The sequence below is a fragment of the Gouania willdenowi genome, chromosome 20, assembly GCF_900634775.1.
Source record: "Gouania willdenowi chromosome 20, fGouWil2.1, whole genome shotgun sequence".
NCBI classification, from domain to species: Eukaryota; Metazoa; Chordata; class Actinopteri; order Blenniiformes; family Gobiesocidae; genus Gouania; species Gouania willdenowi.
The window spans coordinates 18109221-18131021 of NC_041063.1; the positions used below are offsets into that span (position 1 = coordinate 18109221).

A 21801-nucleotide genomic window follows, 5' to 3' on the forward strand; every position below is an offset into this window, starting at 1 on the left:
TCAATAACTTGTTGAATCAGGAGTAGGTTTTCTTGTTGTAGTGCAGGGGGTGTTCCTCCCAGGCGCGTCTCCACCCCTGGTTCCACCTCTAGTTCCACCCCTGGTTCCACCCCCTGGTTCCACCCCTGTCCATCCCTGGTTCCACCCCTGGTTCCACCTCTAGTTCCACCCCTGGTTCCACCTCTAGTTCCACCCCTGGTTCCACCCCCTGGTTCCACCTCTAGTTCCACCCCTGGTTCCACCCCCTGGTTCCACCCCTGTCCATCCCTGGTTCCACCCCTGTCCAGCCCTGGTTCCACCCCTCTGGTTCCACCCCTGTCCACCCCTGGTTCCTCCTCTGTTCTGTTATATTTGCTGCTGAGCAGCTCAGGCAGAGCCCGGTGCGCAGATGGGCGTGGCTGACACTAACACCGGGCAGAGCTGCGGTGCCATTGGCTCCCTCACAGAGCGCGTGAGGCGACGGTCCCGGGCTGCCGCTCCACTATGAACCGGGATCACCGCCGCCTGCTCCGGACTTAACGCGAAGCCTCGTGCGGTGACATTTGTCTGTGATCCAGGACCAAAGAAGACACCAGCAGCTCCTCATGGTCTCACAGCGCTGAAGAACAACCACAGACTCGCACAAACTGCTTCTTCATGGCGTCTCCACAACAGTCCAGGATTCAGTCGTACCTGGAAAAGAATAAAATTGGACCCTTGTTTGAGGTGAGTGCGTAATTACGCAAAAAAAGAGCTGAAGTATTGATCCATTTGTTGCAGCTGGAGGCACTCAGTGAAAACATCTTCCCAATTTAAAAATATAACCCTCTACAAATACAAAAATGATGTGTTTTGTTCCTTTAAATTCCAAGCTTTAACCTCTAGTTTTACTGATTTACATTTCAGGAGATCAATGGCTTATTTCTACAGCCTGTTACAGTTTGGTGAAGTTAAGGCTGAGCCAGGGAGGCAGGCTGTAAATTAGACTGGGGGGCAGGATTGGATGTGCCACAGAGGACTGCAGCTTTAACCATCCAGCAGCAGCAGCAGTCAGTCAGTCAGTCAGTCAGTCAGTCAGTCTGTCTGTCTGTCAGACTGTGTGTGTGTGTTTCTCAGTCACTGGATCTGTGTGCTCATCTAAGTGACCCCTGAGGATATGACTTCATCCTGTGTTTGGTGTTGGATTGATTGCCCATAGGTGGGCTGCACAGGCAGAATGAGAGGTAGACACACACACACACACACACACACACACACACACACACACACACATCTCAACTAAGAATGACATCAGCGTTATTATTACCATGATGACAAAGTAGTGAAAATGCTGGCATTAAAGGCACTCGGCATTTATTTTTGTCGTGTGTGCTGACGTCTCACTTCTACATTTCGGCTGCACATGTGGATGCAAAAAACATGAAGTGCATGTCGAGCATATTTTGGTGATGTTGTTTCAGCACCGTGGACAGAGTCCTCTTAAAGTCCTCTAAGGCTAAAGCTGATGGACAGAGTGACAGGACAGGCCTCTGTGTGTGTGTGTGTTTGTTTTTCCAATCAAGCCCCTAACACACACACACACGAACACACACATGCACACCTCCGCTCCTCTGCCCGTGCTTTCCATGACTTTGTGTCACTTCAGAACACACAGTGTCTCCTTTATGTGACAATTACAGTCGATCAAAGCCAAGTGGACACAGACGGATCTGATCAAACACAGGCTTTATATTCTGATCAGCACAGCCATCCACCATGGGTCACTTGTAACTATTCAGGATTTCTTGAGCTGAGATAATGAAGGTGTTGGACTCCACCAGAACCCATAGCAGCAGATCTTTAGATCCTAGTCTTCATTGATCAGGTTTTTTTATTTATTTTTTATGTCCTGCACGTCCAACTGTTTAATTCAGGCCTACTTAGTTTTCAGGTCACTTAAAGCACTTTGTCCTGCTGAAAAGAAGCAACCAAGAAACAATGCCTCAAACAAAAGGGTGAAACAAAGCCCAAGATCGTGTTAATGTCGTCATAAGCGTCACAGTTTACATCCTTACAGAGATCCAAGGTCCAGACATTAAAATTCACGTTTGCTGCTTTACATCAACTCACACACCTTATAGACAAACGAGAGCATTCAGAGAGCACAAGTTCTATGGCAGTGGCTGCCCGTACGGTTGCCGTATCAATATACCGACATTCTATCTGTAGGCAGCGCCCCTCATTGGCCAGTTTAGGTCATGTGACTAAGACTAAACCTAACCGTAAACCTAAAAATTGTTGCGATATAGGGTTATAACCTAACCCTAACCCTAAGACGCTACGTACGTGTACTTTGGTAAATGTACCAATAGCACCAGGGGTTGTCCGTACGGCAACCGTACGAATAGACACTTTCAATTTCTGTCCTCATTAATAACTATACAGTTGGTCCAAATGGGTACCCCCATTCTTCAATGTGTGATGAAATGTGCACTCTGGATTTGATACAGATGTAACTACATGAAGAACCAACCTGTAAATTGGTCTTAGGAATTTTGGAAATTTCATCAATAATGAACGATAAGGATATCTAGATTTTTCAAACTGAATCAGTATATTATTCAAAATTCCATCCTAAATATTATGGAATCCTCCCTTTTGTCGAAATCCATTACGTGCTTTTGACAAACAAACGCCAGTGAAAATATGGCCTCCTTGGCGCAGGTAAAAATTCACTACCCGTAGTATTCCTACTACAGTGAGGTTTTTCCAAACTACCTGATACCTGCGGTTGTGAAGTTATGTGCAGTAGCTCATCTGGTGTTTCTATAGCTGGGTTTCCACCACAGAGCTAACGCACAGAAAGACGCTGAAGGCTTCAGCAAAACTCTTCGCACTAAATAGATCCAAGCCATTTAATATTTATAGCATTAGTCGTTCTAATAACTCAAGATATCGTCAAAAACCAAACACTGAAAGTTCAAATAACGATAGGTGAGAGATTCAGCTGAACCATGTTTGAATGTTTTATGAGGAGCCAACTTTTCTAACCTTTACATTAAACATTATTACTTCAGTTGTGTTCGTGCCACTGATTTCTCTTTGTGCTCCCTTCACTCTGTGTGAAAACAAAACTGGTTTTTTTTTTATTATCACTGGCTCTGCAGTCGCTAAATAAACCAATAGGCTGCGTGTACTGTAGTATCAGACTTGTATTATGAACCTGACCGCGATGTGCCTCGAGTCTTCTCTGACCGCTGCGATTCTGTGTCGGTAAAATACATTTTTGACTTAGTGTTGAGTAAATAAAGTCATGCTTAATTTTACATTTAAAGGTATCAGTTTCACATGGTGGTGGGATGATACGCTTGCAATATGATACATAACCACTGACGATATTGGGCTCGCGATACCTATACAAAACAATATTTTTGGTAAGTGAAACGGACCAAAAAAATGCAGTTGGAAAAGTAACTATGCATTTATTTCACTTTAATTCTGGACATACTTAACTGTACATACTTACTCTGGGTATGCCGTTTTTAACTCAATAGGATAATACAAAAATAAAAACAAACAATAACAATCTTGTGTAGTAGATTCTATATATATATATATAATTTAGTTTGTATTGTGATGAAGTTATCCTAGTCATGCCTAAAGTCAGCTTTAAGGTCTTCCTGATCATGTAAAAATAATGCACAATTTTCCATTGAATGACGTCTTTAACATTATGCAATCCTCTGTTCACTTTTTCCTATTAATTTTAAATTGTTTTATTTTGAAATTGTTATATTCAAGATCTTAATGTGAAAGTGTGTTTGCGCTTGTGACCTTCACAATGCATAGATGGATGGATGGATGGATATTTATTTACTGCACTTCCATTCATCGATCAATATTCTGTACTTGGTTATCCCAATCAGTGTTGCTATTGATTGTCTCTCTGTGTCTGACCAAGAGGTTCTTCATTATAGAATTACTCTCTGATTTAAATACAAAACAGCAATGGAGCCAATTTACGGTAAATGTGATTTGTTTGGAAACTACCACTCTGGGTTTTTCTACGTCCTAATGTGTAACAACCTTCCTGAGAGTAATTTACACTCTTCTGTTCTCATAGACGCAGCTGCAGCACTAAAGTGTGTGTGTTACACAGATCAGGACTCATTTATTCTCTGTGATAAGACCTGAATGTAGCTGCTTTTCTAAGTAAAAGACTTATATATATATATATATTTATATTTATCCTATTTATCCTTTATTCTCTATCTATCATTTATTTATCCCTCATCCTTTATATTTATCATTATTATTGTTATTATTGTTGCTGGCTTGTTCTTTGTTTTTTTTTATTTTTTGTTGTTGTTTGTTTTGTGCACCAACTACCAAGACAAATTCCTTGTACTGTCCTTAAAACTGTACATGGCCATTAGAAACATTTCTGATTCTGAATAGTGGAAAACATACTTGTATATTTAAGTGGATCACAGCTCTGTGGTGTGCTATACTCTTTTATTGTTACAATTCTTATTTGTTGGAAAATATGAGTCTTTTTGATTGTAGGAGGAAGTTTGTTTGTTAGCCAGCTTTTGACCAAAATGGTGCAGTTTCCACTTTCATCTGCAGAGACTAAACCCGGCTCTGACGTTCCCTCCCGCTGCGATCTCAAAGTCACACATCACATGATCTAATTGTTTTTTATTGGAACAGTGAACTTTTTCTGTATCACCCTGCAGTGAGGTGGAGTTTTAGTACCAGTCGTGTTCATGTTCCATCTCTAAGCTGAGATAGAATATGTGCAATGCATTCTTTCATTTATTTGTTTTTTAGCTCAAAACCAGATTAGGTGTGTGAGTTACTTTAACAAACCTCTGTTTTAACTGTGCACCACTGATATACTGAGTTCATGCAGGTATCAGACTTTGCGTTCGGTTTCAAAAGTGTCCAATAAGGAGTTCGGATGACCACTTTTCGCATTGAGATCAACATAGTAGCAAAGTCATTGGAGATGCAAGGAGTCAAAATGCGATATATTCAACTAATCAAGAATTGAATTCAGAACGTACTAGGGGTTGAACAGACTAGTCGACTTTAGTGTCGTCTCGCAACTCTGTCCGCTTGACGTCGACTAGTCACAGTTCCCGACTTTTGCCCAAGATGGCGGTGCAACACAGCAAACGAGGGTCCTAGTGCCCCTGCTCAGCTCTCCGGTGGGTGAAGTAAATGCAGACTGGAGAAGAATTACAAACGGAGTAAATGTCCGCCGAGAAGTCGCAGGGATTGTAACTGGGATTGTATTTGGGTCACAGATTCTGGCACAACGGCTGCCACTCGGCTCGGCTTGGGTTCTTGGTGACGTCATCAACTAGTCGACATGAAGTCGACCTTTAAAATGATGAAGTCGTTCAACCCCTACAACGTACCACTAAAACGTTTGTTCACCTGTAAAGGTGCAGGTCGAGAATGGCGTTAAACAAAGACACCTCCTCACAGCTTTATTCAGTGCTGTTCTCTTAAGATCTTTGCCAGTTTGTCAAATGATTCTCATTTCTCACTTCAAGTCTTGGCTAAACCTGTCATCGAAAGTCCAGCATGGTAGACACCATCACCAAATATAGAAGGCTGAAGCTCAGATGGGCTGGACATGTTGCTCGGTTATCGGGTGGTAATCGCATGAGTGCAAGAAACCAGTTGGAAGGCCTCCAAATAGATGGATTCATACAACATACGATACGAGTGTTTGGAGCAACATCGAAAATCATGATCTAAAGAGGAATGTGTGTTGTTTTAATACCAGCGGCTGTTATGGTCAGTCAAGGTTCTACTGACGTGCGTTGGAGGTTTGGAACCAACTTTTTCATCCCTTTGTCAAGTCTTGAAATTAGGAGATTTTTATTGTGTTTTATCCCATGTCAATGAATTGCCATGGCCTAAAAAATGTCATGTGGTGCGACTGATTTGTCTTAAAACAAGAGCCAAAACTCCACCAACAGCCACATCTCCTCTTTGCCAGATACTGGCTGTTATCTGGAACAACGGTACCAGGATCATTCACACTAGGCTTTGTATTTCTTTGAGTTGCTTTATGTAAGGAACTCAGACTTACTGTAGTTCCATAATGTCACAATGCTATGTATTGTATATGACAGATGTGGGCTATGACCATCTGTTCTATTGACAGGTCTGCAGTCCATTCAATAACATCATTTCTCCCATTTTCCTCCCATCCAGAGGCAAAAGGAGAGATCCCAAACAATTAACGATATGGTGACGCTGCTGTTGCTACTGATGGTTATAAAGACTTTTCTCTTCCCTATGGAATCCTCTGTAAAGTTGTCCATGTGGAAAACCTTCCCCTCCGACTTCGTGGGCCGTATGGTTCTTCTATCGTGCTCAACAGAGCATACCTGCAACTAGTTAGAAGGTCAGCCAGAAACACCCGTGTGTGTATTGCCTAACCTATTGATCTGCTGGTTTCACATCGCATTTACTGGATTTAGTTGTCACTTGCATTATTAGCAGTTCACTGCAGGTTTTTTCCGTATCAGTGCAGCAATGTGCCCACTGCAATCACCCTTAAATACAATAGTTTATAGCACGTTTTTATGGCTTTAAATACACTGGGAATAATCTTTGTTTTTGTTACATATAGAACAAATCACTGTGTGTGCTTCTGACTATGAAGCACACACAGTGTTACAGTGCTGGCGTCAAATGTTTGCTCAGGGTTTCACTTTTCTATATGATTCAAAACAAGTAACAGTGTTGTATATATTTAATGCTGTTGTTTAACTTTGTGTTACCTGGATATTATGGACCGTGTTTACCTTCTTAACTATTAGAAAGTCTAGTTTTTATTTTAAATATAGCATTTCTAACCAATTTCTAACTGCAACGTGTATATTATGATTTGTTTCTTTCTGCTTTTTGTGGAACTGTAGTAGGGTTACTCATTAGACTAGTTCTAAAGGCTACAATCACTGACAAGTTACCATTTCAACTACACAGCACAGCAGTCTAATGTAATCCAATGCTTGGTGAATTGTGCTTCACAATGACAGAAAAAACATCAAAGTACGAAAGGGTTGTAGTCTTTCATGTACATGTTTTATACAATTCTTTGTTTTGTTGGTCAGAACCTTCTTATATACAGTTTTTTTCAGTCATTCACATCTTAGTGAAAACTTACTAACACTACACATACTGTATGTAATGGCTTCATTTATGTCTATTTTTACTTCCGCCAAGAAGAAAATTTTTGTCCGTTTGTCCGTTCGTGTCTCTGTTAACGTTAATGTTTGTTAGCAGGATATCTCAAAAAGTTCTGAATAGATTCAAATATAATTTGGTGAGATATAGATCTGAAACATACTGTAGATACAGTAGTGGAGGTTTACTCTCTCTATGTTGTAGCTTTTGTCATGTCTTTTTTTTTTTGTGCAGTGTGACACGAGAACTAAAGCTGTATTTGGTTTTATTGACATGTTATTTGACTAAATAAACTTACAAATACAGTATATTACTCTATTCTCAGATATGTATTTTTTTGTTTGAATTATCTGCTGGCTTCAGGTGTGATTATGGCCGATATGTGCTCATGTGTGGATGAATGAAGCTTCGTTTCAGGCCGGGAGTAGTTGCCGAAAGCTTGACAGCTGTGCACACAGTTTGGAGGCAGGTTATCGTCTCCAGGAAGTAGAGAATGTTGTGTGGGATATCTTAGAGATCAGTCAGTGTGAGGAAGAGTGAAGCCCACGATGAGGAGGAATTGGAGCGTGCAGCAGGAAGCAAGCAGGTCAGACTGTGTTTCAGTGAGTCGACTATAGGCAGAGGGCTTTGGTGCATGATAATAAAGTTATGATGTGCGCTTAGTGGCCACAGGCTGCTGGTTGTAACTGATAAGTCAGGCAGGCTGTTGGAGAGAGCTGATTCTGTGGTGAAAGTTACTCTATATTTGCTCAGCTGTTGACGAACGATGACGTGAGTGTGTTTTTCAGGATGAACAAGCAAATATACACACGTGTCGTTTGTATCCATTTTATAGTTATGGATTTTTTTGTATTAATATTTAATTAGGTGAGAAATGTACAGTGATTGTAAAGGGTGTGTTTCACGTTTAAATGATTATAATCATAATTTTTTTTTTTCGGGGGGGGGGTTGCAACTTGGCACCCTTCCAGCGGATGGCGGCCGTGACACATGTGACACCTTGACTAAATGAAACCATGTTCATGTGACGGATGCTACTGGTGCCTCCTTCCTATTCAGGTGACATTGCATGTGTCACGCTTTTCTCCCCTACATCATCCCCTCTGCTCCAGCCTTCCTGCTTACTCAATGCTTGGATCTCTTCCAGTGGCTTCTCTCCCTGCTCGTCTTCACCTAAAGTGGCTCATGACATAGTTCTCTTTTACCCAGCAATGACCTTTTCTTGTGTATGGCTCTTTTGTAAAAGAATATACAGATGTCACCCTAAATAACCTGAGGGATGACTTTGTGTTGCTATTTTTTATTTTTATTGATAAAGTACTTAAAAGAAGGGCAGTTACTCAGATTTGGTGCACAGGAAATGGTTTTTCTAAAGAGACTTCAAGAATCATGGCTGCAAAAATAAAGTTACCAGATTTTTTATTTATTTTTTTTATTATTTTTTTAAAACAAGGACGAGACATTTTTTCATCTCCTGTAAATTATATGTATCTTATATATTATCACAACACTTCTTGAGACACCATTAATCTATATTAAGTCTAAACATGAATGAAGGAATATGTATATCTTCCTAAATCTTTAAACCTATAAGATATCAAAGAATATCAGGGCATTGTCAAAAAATACGTTTAACAGTAAAACAAACTGTACAACAGGTGGTGAAGTTATAGAGTGAGGTAATATACGATTCAGTAACCTTATAGATTTTATGGAAAACAGAGTTAATTGACTGAGAAACTAATCTACTGAGAAAAACTTTCAAATGCTCAACTTTTGACACCTTTTTGCAGAGAACACGCAAAAATGCACAGTGGTGGGAAAAAGAAAATGGATTGCCGCTATTGTTAGAAGTGTGAATTGACTGCACTCCAAAGATTTTTCAAAATAAAAGACCATAATCTCTTTTAATTAGTTAGAACAATGAATTAAGGAGGACATCATTTCTAATAACAGTCTAAACCACTAAATAAATAAAGGTAACACTTAAACAACACAATGCAACACCATTGGCAATTAGAAAGACCACAGACCATTTCTCTGTCCTCATCCTTTCTGGCTGAGTTTTTGTCACTTTTGCCAGTTTATCACTAGTGTTAGCAGAAACTGACTCTATGAGGTTGGTATGATGGTATGCGGGGTTCATGGATGAGGGCAGGTTCACTCTGAGCATGTGGTCTGGAGTCTGGAGACGCCATGATTAATGTTCCGAGTCCTTCAACATCCTCCAGCATGAGTGGTTTGGTGGTGGGTCAGTGATAGTCTGGGGAGGCTTTTTGTCGACCTAAATCCAATCGAGCTAATCAGAGACATCATGTCGATCCATCCACCTTCTACATTTAAACAACTTGTAAAGAAGATTCACCATAATGGCAACATGGCTGTCCTTATGCTCCAGAGACCATCCTTCTCCTCTCTTTATCAGACTTTTTTGTGATTTTATTAAGTTGAAGAACATCATGCCCTGCAGCATCAGCAAGAGCATCGCTGTCATTGTCCTGAGGGGAGAGTCCTTGAGAGCTTCCAAGGACGCGGGTGTCTCTTGGCTGCCTGTCAGCTTGTCAATTACTGGGCGACCGAATGAAACAGCCTGAAGCATGCTGATATCTGCCACCACGAGCCACGACAGATTAGCACAGATAGTGACCACTGGGCTCGGTTCCTCATGTCACCTGTTGGCCTTTTTGAAGAGCACTTGAGCTCCAAACTAAGATAGAGATGCTGATGTAATTAGGACGATTCAAAGTGAATTGAAGAAGGGCCAATGTTTTCTGACATGTCGCGTTGCCTCTTAGAGCAATTTGTCGGTTTCCTGCTGTTGCTCCCAGGCTGTTTGTTCAATCTGTGACAGAGTTGCATCCAGGTTGTACCATACATGCAAAAAGGATGAGATGACACTATTCAAACTACCTTGAAAGTTGCTTTGGAGGAAAACATGTAATAAAAATGTATCAACATAATCACATCTTATTTCATTTTGACATTGATAAATCTGTTAAATAAATAACATATTATTGCCTATGAAATGTAACATGTCAAATATAGTAACGTAACTATTCAAAGGTGAAAGTACAACTGAATCTCTCTTTGACTTTAAAAAAAAAAAAGTATTAAAGGTTAAGAAGGACACAAAGGAACACCCAAGGCTCATTCAAAAAGCTTGTGTCACATGGGAAGTAATGCACTCTATAGGAGGAGGAGGAGGAATCAATATTTGTCCACGCAGCAGTGTGTGTGGTACAGTACAGGCGTGGGCAGATTGTAGAAGTCCCCTCATGGTCCTGCATTCAGTCTGAAGCTCATTATAGTTTACATCACGCTCACGATCTGGATAAATATATTTCTAGAGTCCATAAGGCGAGGCAATCATGACATTTGCCATTTGGCAAATCAAAATCTAATTGTTTTTGTTTAACTACGCTGGCGATCAACTCCTACAAATCCTTGACTCCCAAAAACACTACAGTTTAAACAAACTACTGATTTCATTCCAGACTTCCTGTTGATATGTTGGTTCAATTACCACAAGTGATTACAACTTCTGCCTAGTGCCAGACACAGACAAGCCATGTACACTGGACAGCTGTGCTTGTGCTCAGAAATCTGAGAAACATTCAAGATGTTTACTAGATCATGTGAATCATCTTGATTTTATTCAGAGGTCTGGTGTGTATCAGTGACTGAAAGGCTGGGAAAATGAAGCTCACATTTCTTCATCTTTCATTGTGAAGTATCTGTCATTGGTGTTTGAACCTGTGGTTCGTAGAGAAACCTTAGATCTCTCTGTCGCTCCCTTTTCCTCCCACTCTGTCCCTAAAGCTGTCAGAGTTACTGCAGAAACTGATCGCAGGCAGGAACGCCCCCCCCCCCCCCCCCCCCCCCCATCCCCCGACCAATTACCTGATTAGCTTTCAGAGCACACTCAATGCAGCCAAGGCTAGCCAGCTAGCACACACACACACACAGGCTGTTGTCATGTCCCTCCCCTCTAACTGCAACACACACACATGCACATACATGTAGATGCAAACAAGGACACGTATGGCAGCTGCTAAAACATATGGGTTCTTGATTTGCTCTGGTAAAAGGGATTGTGGCTACCGTACGCACAAAAACAAATGGTCACTAACACATGCACTCACTCACTCACTCACGTACAGTACATTTTTCTATACATTGCGGCCAATTTACTGCAGTCCACCGATGCACTTTTTGCTTCACTGCAGCAGTCATTTTGAAGTCAGCCTCAGCTGCTCTAACTGGTTTAAACTGGCCAAAGAAAGTTCAATCTCTATCATGTCAGGCCAGCACACGAAACTCGATCCAAAACCCCAAATTTGAACTTCTGTCATTGGCTGCAAAGTTACAAAAAGTAAGAGACGTTTGTGCCACTATCAACAACTCTGTGGAAGAGTTTTCTTTCTTTTTCTTTTTGTATTTGTACAAGAATGGACAGTGAATCACCTAATTGACATTTTTATTGAAGTAGAACCCAACCCTTCTGTTGTTGGATGGATGCTTGACAGTCATCAAGATTACATTACTATTACAATATTGTTTCATTTATCCAAAGTACAACATAAAACACGAGCAGTTAGGGTTGAGAGAATTGCTCAACATGATGGCCCAGGTTGGAATTGAACCGGTGACCCTCCGATTACAAGCCCACTTCCAAAATTCACACCATCGATAAGTAATAGCTTGAATTTATTCATTTTACATCTTCCACAAAGTTTTTTTTTTTTTCTTTGTATTTAGTCATTTAACAAAGTAATGTAGTATCTTAAGCCCTATTCGCACAGGATTAGTTTTACCTAGGGACCACATGTAATAAATAAATGACCCCCCAACGTACGGGATAACCGAAGCCTGAGATTTTGCTGAAATTTACGGACATCTGAAAACGTGAAACAGTGTGTGAGTGGATGTTAAAACAACTTTGCAGGCTTTTGACCACAGCTCGGTGCTGTGTTACTGCTAGCGCTAGCCGGCTGTGTCAAATAGAAGGCTACAAACAGAAAAAAAACGATTCTTACCACACAGTGCAAAGCACGACGTGATTCACCATTTGCTTCTGATATTGCTCCTTCTCTTTCTGTTGCCATACGTTACGGGCCGATAAGGTTTTGCTGATCCAAAAGGTTTTCTAAACACTCTAATGCAGCCTCCATTCTTCGCCAAATGTAAATAAACATGTGTCCCGGTGTCACGGTCTGAGTTTACCTCGTACTGATATCGATTATGAGCACATATGTGCACGCAAAACAACTATCAGATCCCGCCCATTTCTGTCCAAATCACAGCGATGCCTATTCGCATTGGATTAGCATTATTACAGGACCTCGGAGTTCAGCAAAATATAGTAGGTCATTTGCGGGGGAATTTTTACTTTACAAATTACTGACATGGCCGATTCACACGGGATTAAAGTCACAGACAATCTCCGCAATTATTACAAATCACATGTGGTCCCTAGGCTTTATTAACCAATCCCATCATTGGTCAAGACAGGCAACATTTGTTTAATAGCTCATTCTGCACACAGAACGTTTCCTTCCTTCCTTCACTGGGGGAGGATGGGTCTTTGGTGAATTTTTAGTACAATTTGTGAAGTTTTAGTGTGTGTGTGTGACTTTCTGTAATATTTAATCAATAATACCTCGTGTATGGTAACCCCCATTTTTATTTTGGAATCAGTATCTGACAGTTAAAGAAAGTGTTTCATAAATAAAGTTATTCGAAAGTCAAAGTAATTCTTTTTTATGCTCCCTCTTCTTCTTTTGTAAATAAAAAGGCACATATTTGTTTTGGGAAAAAATAAAATAAAATACCAACAGTTTTATAGTCTTATTTGTATAGTTTTGACATCAGAGGTTGATGACTTTCTGCATTTGTCTCATGTCATTGATTGAAACAAACACATTACATGTTGTCTTTTGAATGTTGTCCATTCTTTCTAAGGCTTTGGAATGTGTTCATTTGTGATTAAATGGACAGGCTTGTTTCATTGTGTACTAGCTTGGTATGTCCTTCAATAACTGCACATCAGGTATGTGTCAACTATTTTTTTTTTTTCACTCTGTCCCTTGTGAAAGAAGAAATCTCTGAAAGAAACACTGCAGTGGTGTAAAAGCTGCTTCCTTTGTCACTCCTTTAATTGTGCCTATTTCATCTAATAGTTCTCTGCTCTACTTTGCTCCTGTAGGAGTTGATGACCAAATTGATAACTGAGACTCCAGACCATCCAATCCCTTTTCTCATTGATCACCTGCAGACCAAGCAGAACAGCCCCGCCAAGCTACACAGAGCTCTGTCAGGCTCCGCAGCACTGTGGGCACAGAGCTCCCCAGGTTTGTACCCACACGTGAAAATCTACATGCAAACAAGAACATTTGTTCAGGTTTTTTTTTTTTTTTTTCTTTTTTTTTTTTTTTTTTTTTGCTGTGGTAGTTTTGCATTAACCATCCCTAAATATAACGGCGGAGCAAAAAGAACTGTACCGAAAATAATGTTGTGCTTGTGTTTTCTAATAGAAAACAAACACAGTCGAAAGGAAAACAGCAACTATGAGAAGCCGTGGCAAATTCACCCCAAGAAGCCGAAAAAATCAAAGAGTGATCTGGCTGTGTCGAGTATCTCTCCACCGTCACCAGAATCAAAGTCCTGTGAGTAAACTCCTGTTTTTTTGTGTTTTTTGATCATTAAAATCGCTCCAAATCCACCTCACTATATAAAGCAGCAGAGTTTCAGTACCTGTAATGTTATGCGTGTTTCCAATTTTTTGCACTCCAATGATTTTAATCACCATTTCTAATTTGAAATAATTACACCAAATGAAAGTTAGTCACAGCGCACACTCCACTGACCTCCTTTCAGCCTCCCACAGCCCTGCAAATGAGTTCAAGGAAGTACTTTTTGGACACGGCCGCACACCCTGAAGTAAAATAGTTTCACACACTTTCTCCAGTCATTAAAATAGAGGCACATCTGCTTCTGTTGGAAACATTTCTGTGAAGTTTGTAAAATAGATAACTTTAGCTGTGTGACGTTACCATGAACGGTGAGAACGGGTCGAGTCGAGAGCGCGAGGGGCCATAGGCCAGTTTAATAATTCAACATTCTGCTCAGTCACTGCCAGGCCAGTTTTATTTTAGGCTGTGGGTGCTCAAGAAGAAGAGAAATTGGGTGTTGGGGCTACAGGGAAATAAGGAGAGCAGATGGAGAAATTAAGAGAGTGTCAAAGCGATGTGTGACCCATCGGTCTAAAGCTGTTGGGTCAGAAATAACTTTTAAATAATTTATATTAGCCTTCAAATACACATAACATATTTGTTCATCACTGTTTTGAAGATTTCAGCCAATCAGGGTTTACATATCCTCTTGTCGTACCATAGAAAATCTATTGTTCAATAGCAATTCAAACAGACATTTTAGCTCTTAGATACGTGTCGTCTAGTTCGGTGGACGGGGTGCCTCTAACCGCTGATATCATCTTAAATATCACAAGGTTTGAATGTAAATCAAAGGAAAAGAGGCTTCGAGGCTACAAGGAACAAAAGTGAAACTAAAAGAACATCACATTGAGAATGGTCGCTCACACTTACCTTCCACTCAGAAATCAACTTTAATCCAAAATATGTATGAAATTGTTACATTTATGCAAGATATAGGCTTACATAATATTGTAGCATACACATGTACAACCGCACAAAGAATGAAAATGGCTAAAAATGTCTCTGATCCTTTTTTCATCGTGAGTTTCTGTAAAAGCTCAGATGAGTATGTCCCTTTAAATGTTGTTGCCGTAAGGAATTGTGGGACAGCATTATCTCATCTACTTTGGTAAAGGATGCATCAGTGTTTCCTAGGTTAAAGGAGGTTATGAAGGAAGCATTGAACCTCCTTTCCTTAGCTTTTATAGAATTTGAAAGCTCCTTATCCACTTAAACACTTACAGGGTTTAAGGAAAAGTGGATAGGAGATAGGAGGGACTAATCAGATCTATACTATACCATCTTCTTCTTCTTTATTGATTATTGGCATGTAGTTTCCTGTGGTTTTCTGAGGGTTAATGATTTTTGATTCTTCTTAATCTTAACGGATATGAGAACATCTCACCAGAATTGAATCTTTAACTTCCGATCCAAGCTATTAGGATAAAGTGCAGCACTTTGCTGCAGTACACACAGAGAAAGAACAAACAGCTTTGCTCCAACTAAACAAATATTTTTTTTTTTGATTTCTTGTTTGCGTTTGGCAGCAACATTTTGCTCTGTTGTTCAAGTTGCTGCAATGCCAAACAGCTTAGTTAGGGTAAACAAAGACAGTTGAAGGGACAAATGCTGCAAATGGTGCTGTTATATATGAATCTGATTTTATTTACGATTGTGTGCAAGCTAGCACTCATGCATTTTATATAGTATCTAGTTCACATGCAGTGAAAATTATTATAGTTTCACTGATGTTTAGGGATGTAACGATTAATCGTAAGGCAGTTAAAAATCGATTCATAGGTATCACGGTTCACATCGATACACTGAAAATTGAATCGCAGTACTTTTTTTAAACAGCAGCTATATAGCCATCTCTTGTCCAGAAATGTAGGCGGCGGGCGAAATCTGCTACTACTTTCTTTCTGGCCGCCTTCTACTCTTAAATATGTTCATAAATGATTCCTTACCCCTTTAGCACCGAAACAATATCTGTAATATTACGTGAATACTTGTAAAAGTCACGTTTTTCTTTTAGCTCCGTCTGCTAGCGCATAGCATCTCTTCTTCACTGCAAGAATATCTGCACGCCAACCGACCACTGGGTTACCAGCGCCCTCTGCTGGTCAAAACAAATATGACATAAATACAGTGCAATTACTGTTTTTTTTTTTTTTTCAAAGTCCAATTGTTAAGGCACAAAATACATTTTCAGTTGCACTTTTAAAAAAAAAAGAACAATTATGCAGTTTTGCATTGTTTACTATAGAACCAGAATTTAAAATTAATTTGTATTATTCCTTTATTTAATTCATTCAAGATTTATTTTTAGTTAAATTGCATTGTTTTGAATAGTTTATCAAGAGATTATTTTGACAATGAAAAATAAAATAGTACAGTATTTTCTATTTTTTTTTTTTCCCCAAAAAAATAAAGGAATATTTTTCAGTCATCATTTGTGTGCAGTCCCATTTTGTAAAATAAATCGTGAGAGAATCGTATCGTGAACCCAGTATCGTGAATCGAATCGTATCGGAAGTTGAGTGAATCGTTACATCCCTACTGATGATACACTATATTTGTTTATTTATTTTTTTAAATATTAAATTCTTTAGATTAAATACAAGTACCGTCATACTGTAAGCAGCGTTTTGTCTCAGGATGTATTGTTTAAATACTAGGGAATCAGAACCTCATGATAAAGGAAAGGCGTTTGGGCCAGAGGGCAGCATGTCCTGTCGACACTGCAGCTCATGTGTGAGTCATTCTGTTAATCAAAGAGAGTGACACTCACTGTTGGCTTGCCTTAGGCCACTGAGATCAGTGCTTTATTAGGTGGCATAGAATAGTAGAATGGTAGAATCAAGTTTATTGCCATATGCACGTGCCAAAAAAAGAACAGATACAACAGAATTCCTGTGCATGTCCCAGAGTCACATTGAATATTGTATAGTGCTTTTTTTTTTTTTTTTGCACCTACTCTCAAAATACAGTCGAAGCAAAGGAAATAAACCTATACCTGTCACCAACAGACAATAACATTTTATATGGCTTTCAGTTTTCTGACAATAGCTTTAAGCGTCCTGTCCATTTCCTTGATAGTGTAGTTGTTCTGATCTCAGTGTTCCATTTAAATGTAAAATTACTGTATTTTATTATCACTATGTTCCTTGTCCTGTATGAAATCCTTTTGTATATGAGTTTGTGTCTCGCCTTGTTTTATTGTTAAGTGTGAAATTAGCCTATGGCTATAATCTGACATATTTACATTTGTTGAATGTTCATTGATATGTACTGTCCCTTCTTCAATAAAAATCATAAATAAAAAAATAAATAAAAATGCACTATTAAGTTTTTTTTTTATTTGGAAACAATCTGTAGCGCTGATGCATCAATGCATTTTTAATGAGGGTCATATTAAGAATGAATGATGATAAATAAGATTAAATGTAGTGCTTCTTCATTGATATAAATAGGTTTTAAGCTAATTCTTGTCCTGAACAGTCACAATGGAGGTCCCATAAATGTCCAATTTTAACGGTGCCCTATTGCCCCACTTTGTGTGCAAAGGGGTGCAATTTAGAAAGTGCTTTTCATGGTGTAGAAATATTAATAATACCTGATTAATTAAACAGTACATGTTAAAGTTTGGCTTAAAAGCTGCTAAATGTACTTTTTAGAGAATCTGTGCTGGGAAAACAGTCTTACATGGAAAAAAACCATTATTGTCTTTATAAGATGAGCCTTATTTCCAGTTAAGGAACCAGGTGGTCGCCATCTTGCATAGCAAGCAAAGCATGATGGGTATAGAATGTGTTCTGTTTGAATTGTCTATTAAACCCATTGAGTTATATTGTTTGTAGCTTTGTTAGCGTTAAGACTGAGAATTATATTGGGACAAAAATGTGCAGATTGTTTAATTCTTATTTTTTATTTTCTATAAGGAAATAGTTTGTTTTAGTGGGTTTTTGTCACAACACTTTTAATTACAAACAAAAGGCAAAAAAGCCCATTTGAAATGTAATGGATGGATTGTGTCCATGTTTTTCAACGCAGAATTTCATGAATGATGCTTTTCGTCATGATGAAAATTATTAGTTTGAAGTTGGACGATAAATTGTGCGACTAAATTAAATTAAATTCAATAAAAAGATTAAATTTAAAAATGTGTAATAACTTCTTTGTATGTTTGCTCACTATTTCTGATTATATATGTACCAAAAGTTTAATAATTTTAGTAAATTTGTGTTTTTTGTGCGTCTGCTATGCAGTGCCGAGATCCACCGAGTATCCGTCCTGGGACTGGAGAGAGAGCCGGGACTTTGATGAGCTCAACCACATTTTACAGGAGAGTAAAAAACTGGGAAAAGCCTTGGAGAGTCTGTCGCGCAGTGAGTGGCTTCTGCATGTTTACAACACATTGATCACAATCATGTGTATTATATATATGTATGTATTAGGGATGTAACGATTCACTCAACTCCCGATACGATTTGATTCACGATACTGGGTTCACGATACAATTTTCTCACGATTTATTTTACAAAATGGGAATGTTGACAAATGACTGAAAAATATTCCTTTTTTTTTTTGGGGAAAATACTGTACTATTTTCCTTTTATTTTTCATTGTCAAAAGAATCCCTTGATAAATTATGCAAAATGATGCAATTTAACTAAATTTAACTTGAATGAAATACATAAAGGAATAATACAAATGAAGAAGAAACCTATTAATTTAAATTCTGGTTCTATAGTAAACAATTCAAAACTGCATAATAGTTCTTTTTCTTTTTAAAAGTGCAACTGAAAATGTATTTTGTGCCTTAACAATTGGACTTTAAAAAAAAAAAACAGTCATTTTACTGTATTTACGTCAGATATTTGTTTAGACCAGCAGAGGGCGCTGGTAACCCAGTGGTCGGTTGGCATGCAGTTATTCCACCAGTGAAGAAGAGAAGCTATGCTAGCAGACAGAGCTAATAGAAAAACGTGACTTTTACAAATATTCACGTAATATTACAGATATTCTTTCGGTGCTAAAGGGGTAATGAATCATTTATGAGCATGTTTAACAGTAAATAGCGGCCAGAAAGAAAATAGTAGCAGATTCCGCCCGTCACGTCCGCTTCTGGAAGGATTAATATATAGCGCCCTCTGCTTTTTTAAAAAAAGTACTGCGATTCAATTTTCAGAGCATCGATGTGAACCGTGGTACCTATGAATCGATTTTTAACTGCCTTACGATTAATCGTTACATCCCTAGTATGTATGTAATATAGCATGTAGTCTCCATGTTTGTGTCAAATGTCACTGTTGATCCTGAGAAGAAGCTGCTAATGTCACGAGTTTAGCACATGGATGATAAACCAGATGAGATATTTTTCTCTTCTGTATTTGAAGTGCTTTTCTTTTCCCTCCAGGCATTGCCCTTTCTGATGAGCTGGACCAGGTATTAACATGCACATAATCTTTGTATATTATATTCAGACACATTTAAAAATGTATTGTGTGTGTGCGGACAAAACCTCATATTTCATTACACAGAAAATATGCTTATCAGGACCAGATTTCAGAAGTTCTAATGGATTCATGGAGCTTCTGTCCCATGGAAGTGATATGTGAAGGCATATTGCTCATCTTCCATTCAGTGAATCTTCTCTGGGCGCGGCCCCTGTCCTTGCCTGGCCCTAAATCTCCCCCAGGGCAATATTACAGCAGCTGCCCAGGCCGGAGCTCCACACATCGATTAGGAAGGAGAGTCTCTGAATGGAAAAAAAAAAAAACACCAAATGTTTTGATATGTTCAACAGTGTTGGCTTGCTACCAAGACATATTCCTTTTCCGCCTAGCAGAACGCGGAATGAATACTGAACACCTGTACTGATCATAGAGAGACAATAGAATGTGAGGCCAGCCTGGATTAAGTGAAGGGTATAGAGCACGTGTCAAACTCAAGGCTTGGGGACCAAATCCGGCCCTTTAAACCATCCAATTCATCCTGCAGGAGTAAGTAAAAATGACAGAAAACGTGACTTATTGTGTAAAGTACCAAATAATCCAGTTGTAGATGGACAAATTCAGCAATTTTGTGCATTTTTCATACTCTGCACTTGGACATTCTTTTGTTTAACAAAAAGGGGCGTGTATAATAAGACTCGGTCTCCGACATGCTCCTATTCTGACATGTGAAATGTACTGACTGTCAATTATAGTGCTGATATTGTGAACAGAATTACATGGAAGAATACATTTGATTTGATTTGATACCACATAAATGCAGTCGTTTTTAATTTCAAACTGTGGAAATAACTCAATTTTTCCACAAATTTCGCAATTTCTTACAAACAAGTGCACAAAATTCCTCTAAATTACACAAAAATCAGTGACAAAATCAAGAATTTTGGAAGTAAATTGAGCTGATATTGAAAACCAGGGCACAACGATGTAAAAAATGTATTTTCCCCCCTCACCTATAATCTGCGGCCCGCTTGAGATCAAACTGGTCCGTATTTGGCCATTGAACTAAAATGAGTTTATCCATATTCATACTGATATTAATGATACCAATATGGACAACCTTTCAATATTGTGCAACAAACATATCACATATAACATTTCTTATCTAGACAGATCGATTAAGATAGCTAGCGAGTTAGCATTGGCTAAATGACTGAATCGCATCATAAAAACTTTCCACCAACTGAAAACACTTACAGACATTGCACATGTTGATTTTTTTAATATCTGTGAAAAAACCAATACCGACGTCAACCATTATTGCATTTTATGGCAAATATCGTCTGATAATATTGCTGGGCCGATAATATCGCCCATCTCTAGTAGAGGCTTGTTATTTATTCTAAATAAGCAACATTTAACATTTGCTGGTCTGCTTTGAAAGGCAGAATGCAATCATTAAACCAAAACTCATTTTAGTTCAGGGGCCAAATACGGACCAGATTTTTTTAGGTGGAATAAAAAGAAAAATTACAACACTAATGTGTCCTAGTTTGCACTTCTACGTATAAATGACATTATTCAAGCAATAAGTGACAGATATCAGTCCCTACAGGATGTTCTCTTTTAAACTTCGTTGATTTTGTGACCAGTTTGTATTTAATTTGGGGAACTTTTGTGGAATAATTTGAAGAAAATTGCGGGACTTTAATTAAAATCTTTCAACAATAACTGCCATCATGTGGAAAAAAGCATGGGAAAACTGTGAGCCCTGCAAATATTGTGGAATTTCATTGAATTTTTGTTTATAGCGATATCTACAACTGAATTAGTGAGAAATAAATGATTCATGTTTTCATTGTCAATTTTACTTTTTCCTGCATGCAGGCTGAATTGGATGCTCTACAGGGCCGTTTTTGGCCCCCGGGCCTTGAGTTTGACACGTGCATTAAACAGTACAATATCTTCCCTTTTGTATAGATGTGAAATCCAATATGGAATATCCAAATAGTGTCCCGATCATTCCTCATAGTGCTGATATCATTGCAAATATCAAGAACTTTTCACTTTAAAAAAAAAGCATCATTCTCTTTGCGTTTCACCATTTTTGTCTCTTTTTCCCTTTGTAGAATTTAGGGGGGTATAATTCAGTTCTGCGGCCCCGGGTGGTGGGCGAGTGGATCGGTCGGGAGGAAGTTGATGCTGACCCGCTGGCCGCTGAGATGCTGCACCCTCCAGTTCCTCGGGCCAAGACTGAAGTATGCTGGAGTGGAGACAGCAGCCCTGCAGGGAGGTACCATGATCAGCGTTAGCATGCAATCGTGTGTGTGTGTGTGTGTGAGGCACGTAATGCAGAAAGAAAGGGGAAAAAAGACTTGCATCACTTTGCACAGCCATTGTTGGATGTTAGAAAAGGGAAGATGTAGAAATTTAAGAGTAGCAGCCTGTGGAATGCCCTGATA

General features: G+C 39.0%; 1 protein-coding gene across 2 annotated transcripts in view; it reads left to right on the plus strand.

Annotated features, from left to right (window-relative positions):
* The first annotated feature begins 382 nt into the window (after positions 1-382).
* Positions 383-21801, plus strand: part of c20h8orf34 (chromosome 20 C8orf34 homolog) — an 80006-nt gene continuing 58587 nt past the window's right edge. For both annotated transcript variants that reach the window (XM_028434261.1, XM_028434262.1), the window contains exons 1-6: positions 383-705; positions 13376-13520; positions 13704-13835; positions 18152-18271; positions 19303-19331; positions 21469-21632. In XM_028434261.1, the coding sequence (XP_028290062.1) occupies positions 637-705; positions 13376-13520; positions 13704-13835; positions 18152-18271; positions 19303-19331; positions 21469-21632 (659 nt within the window). In that variant the 5' untranslated portion in view covers positions 383-636. The remainder of the gene's footprint in view (positions 706-13375; positions 13521-13703; positions 13836-18151; positions 18272-19302; positions 19332-21468; positions 21633-21801) is intronic.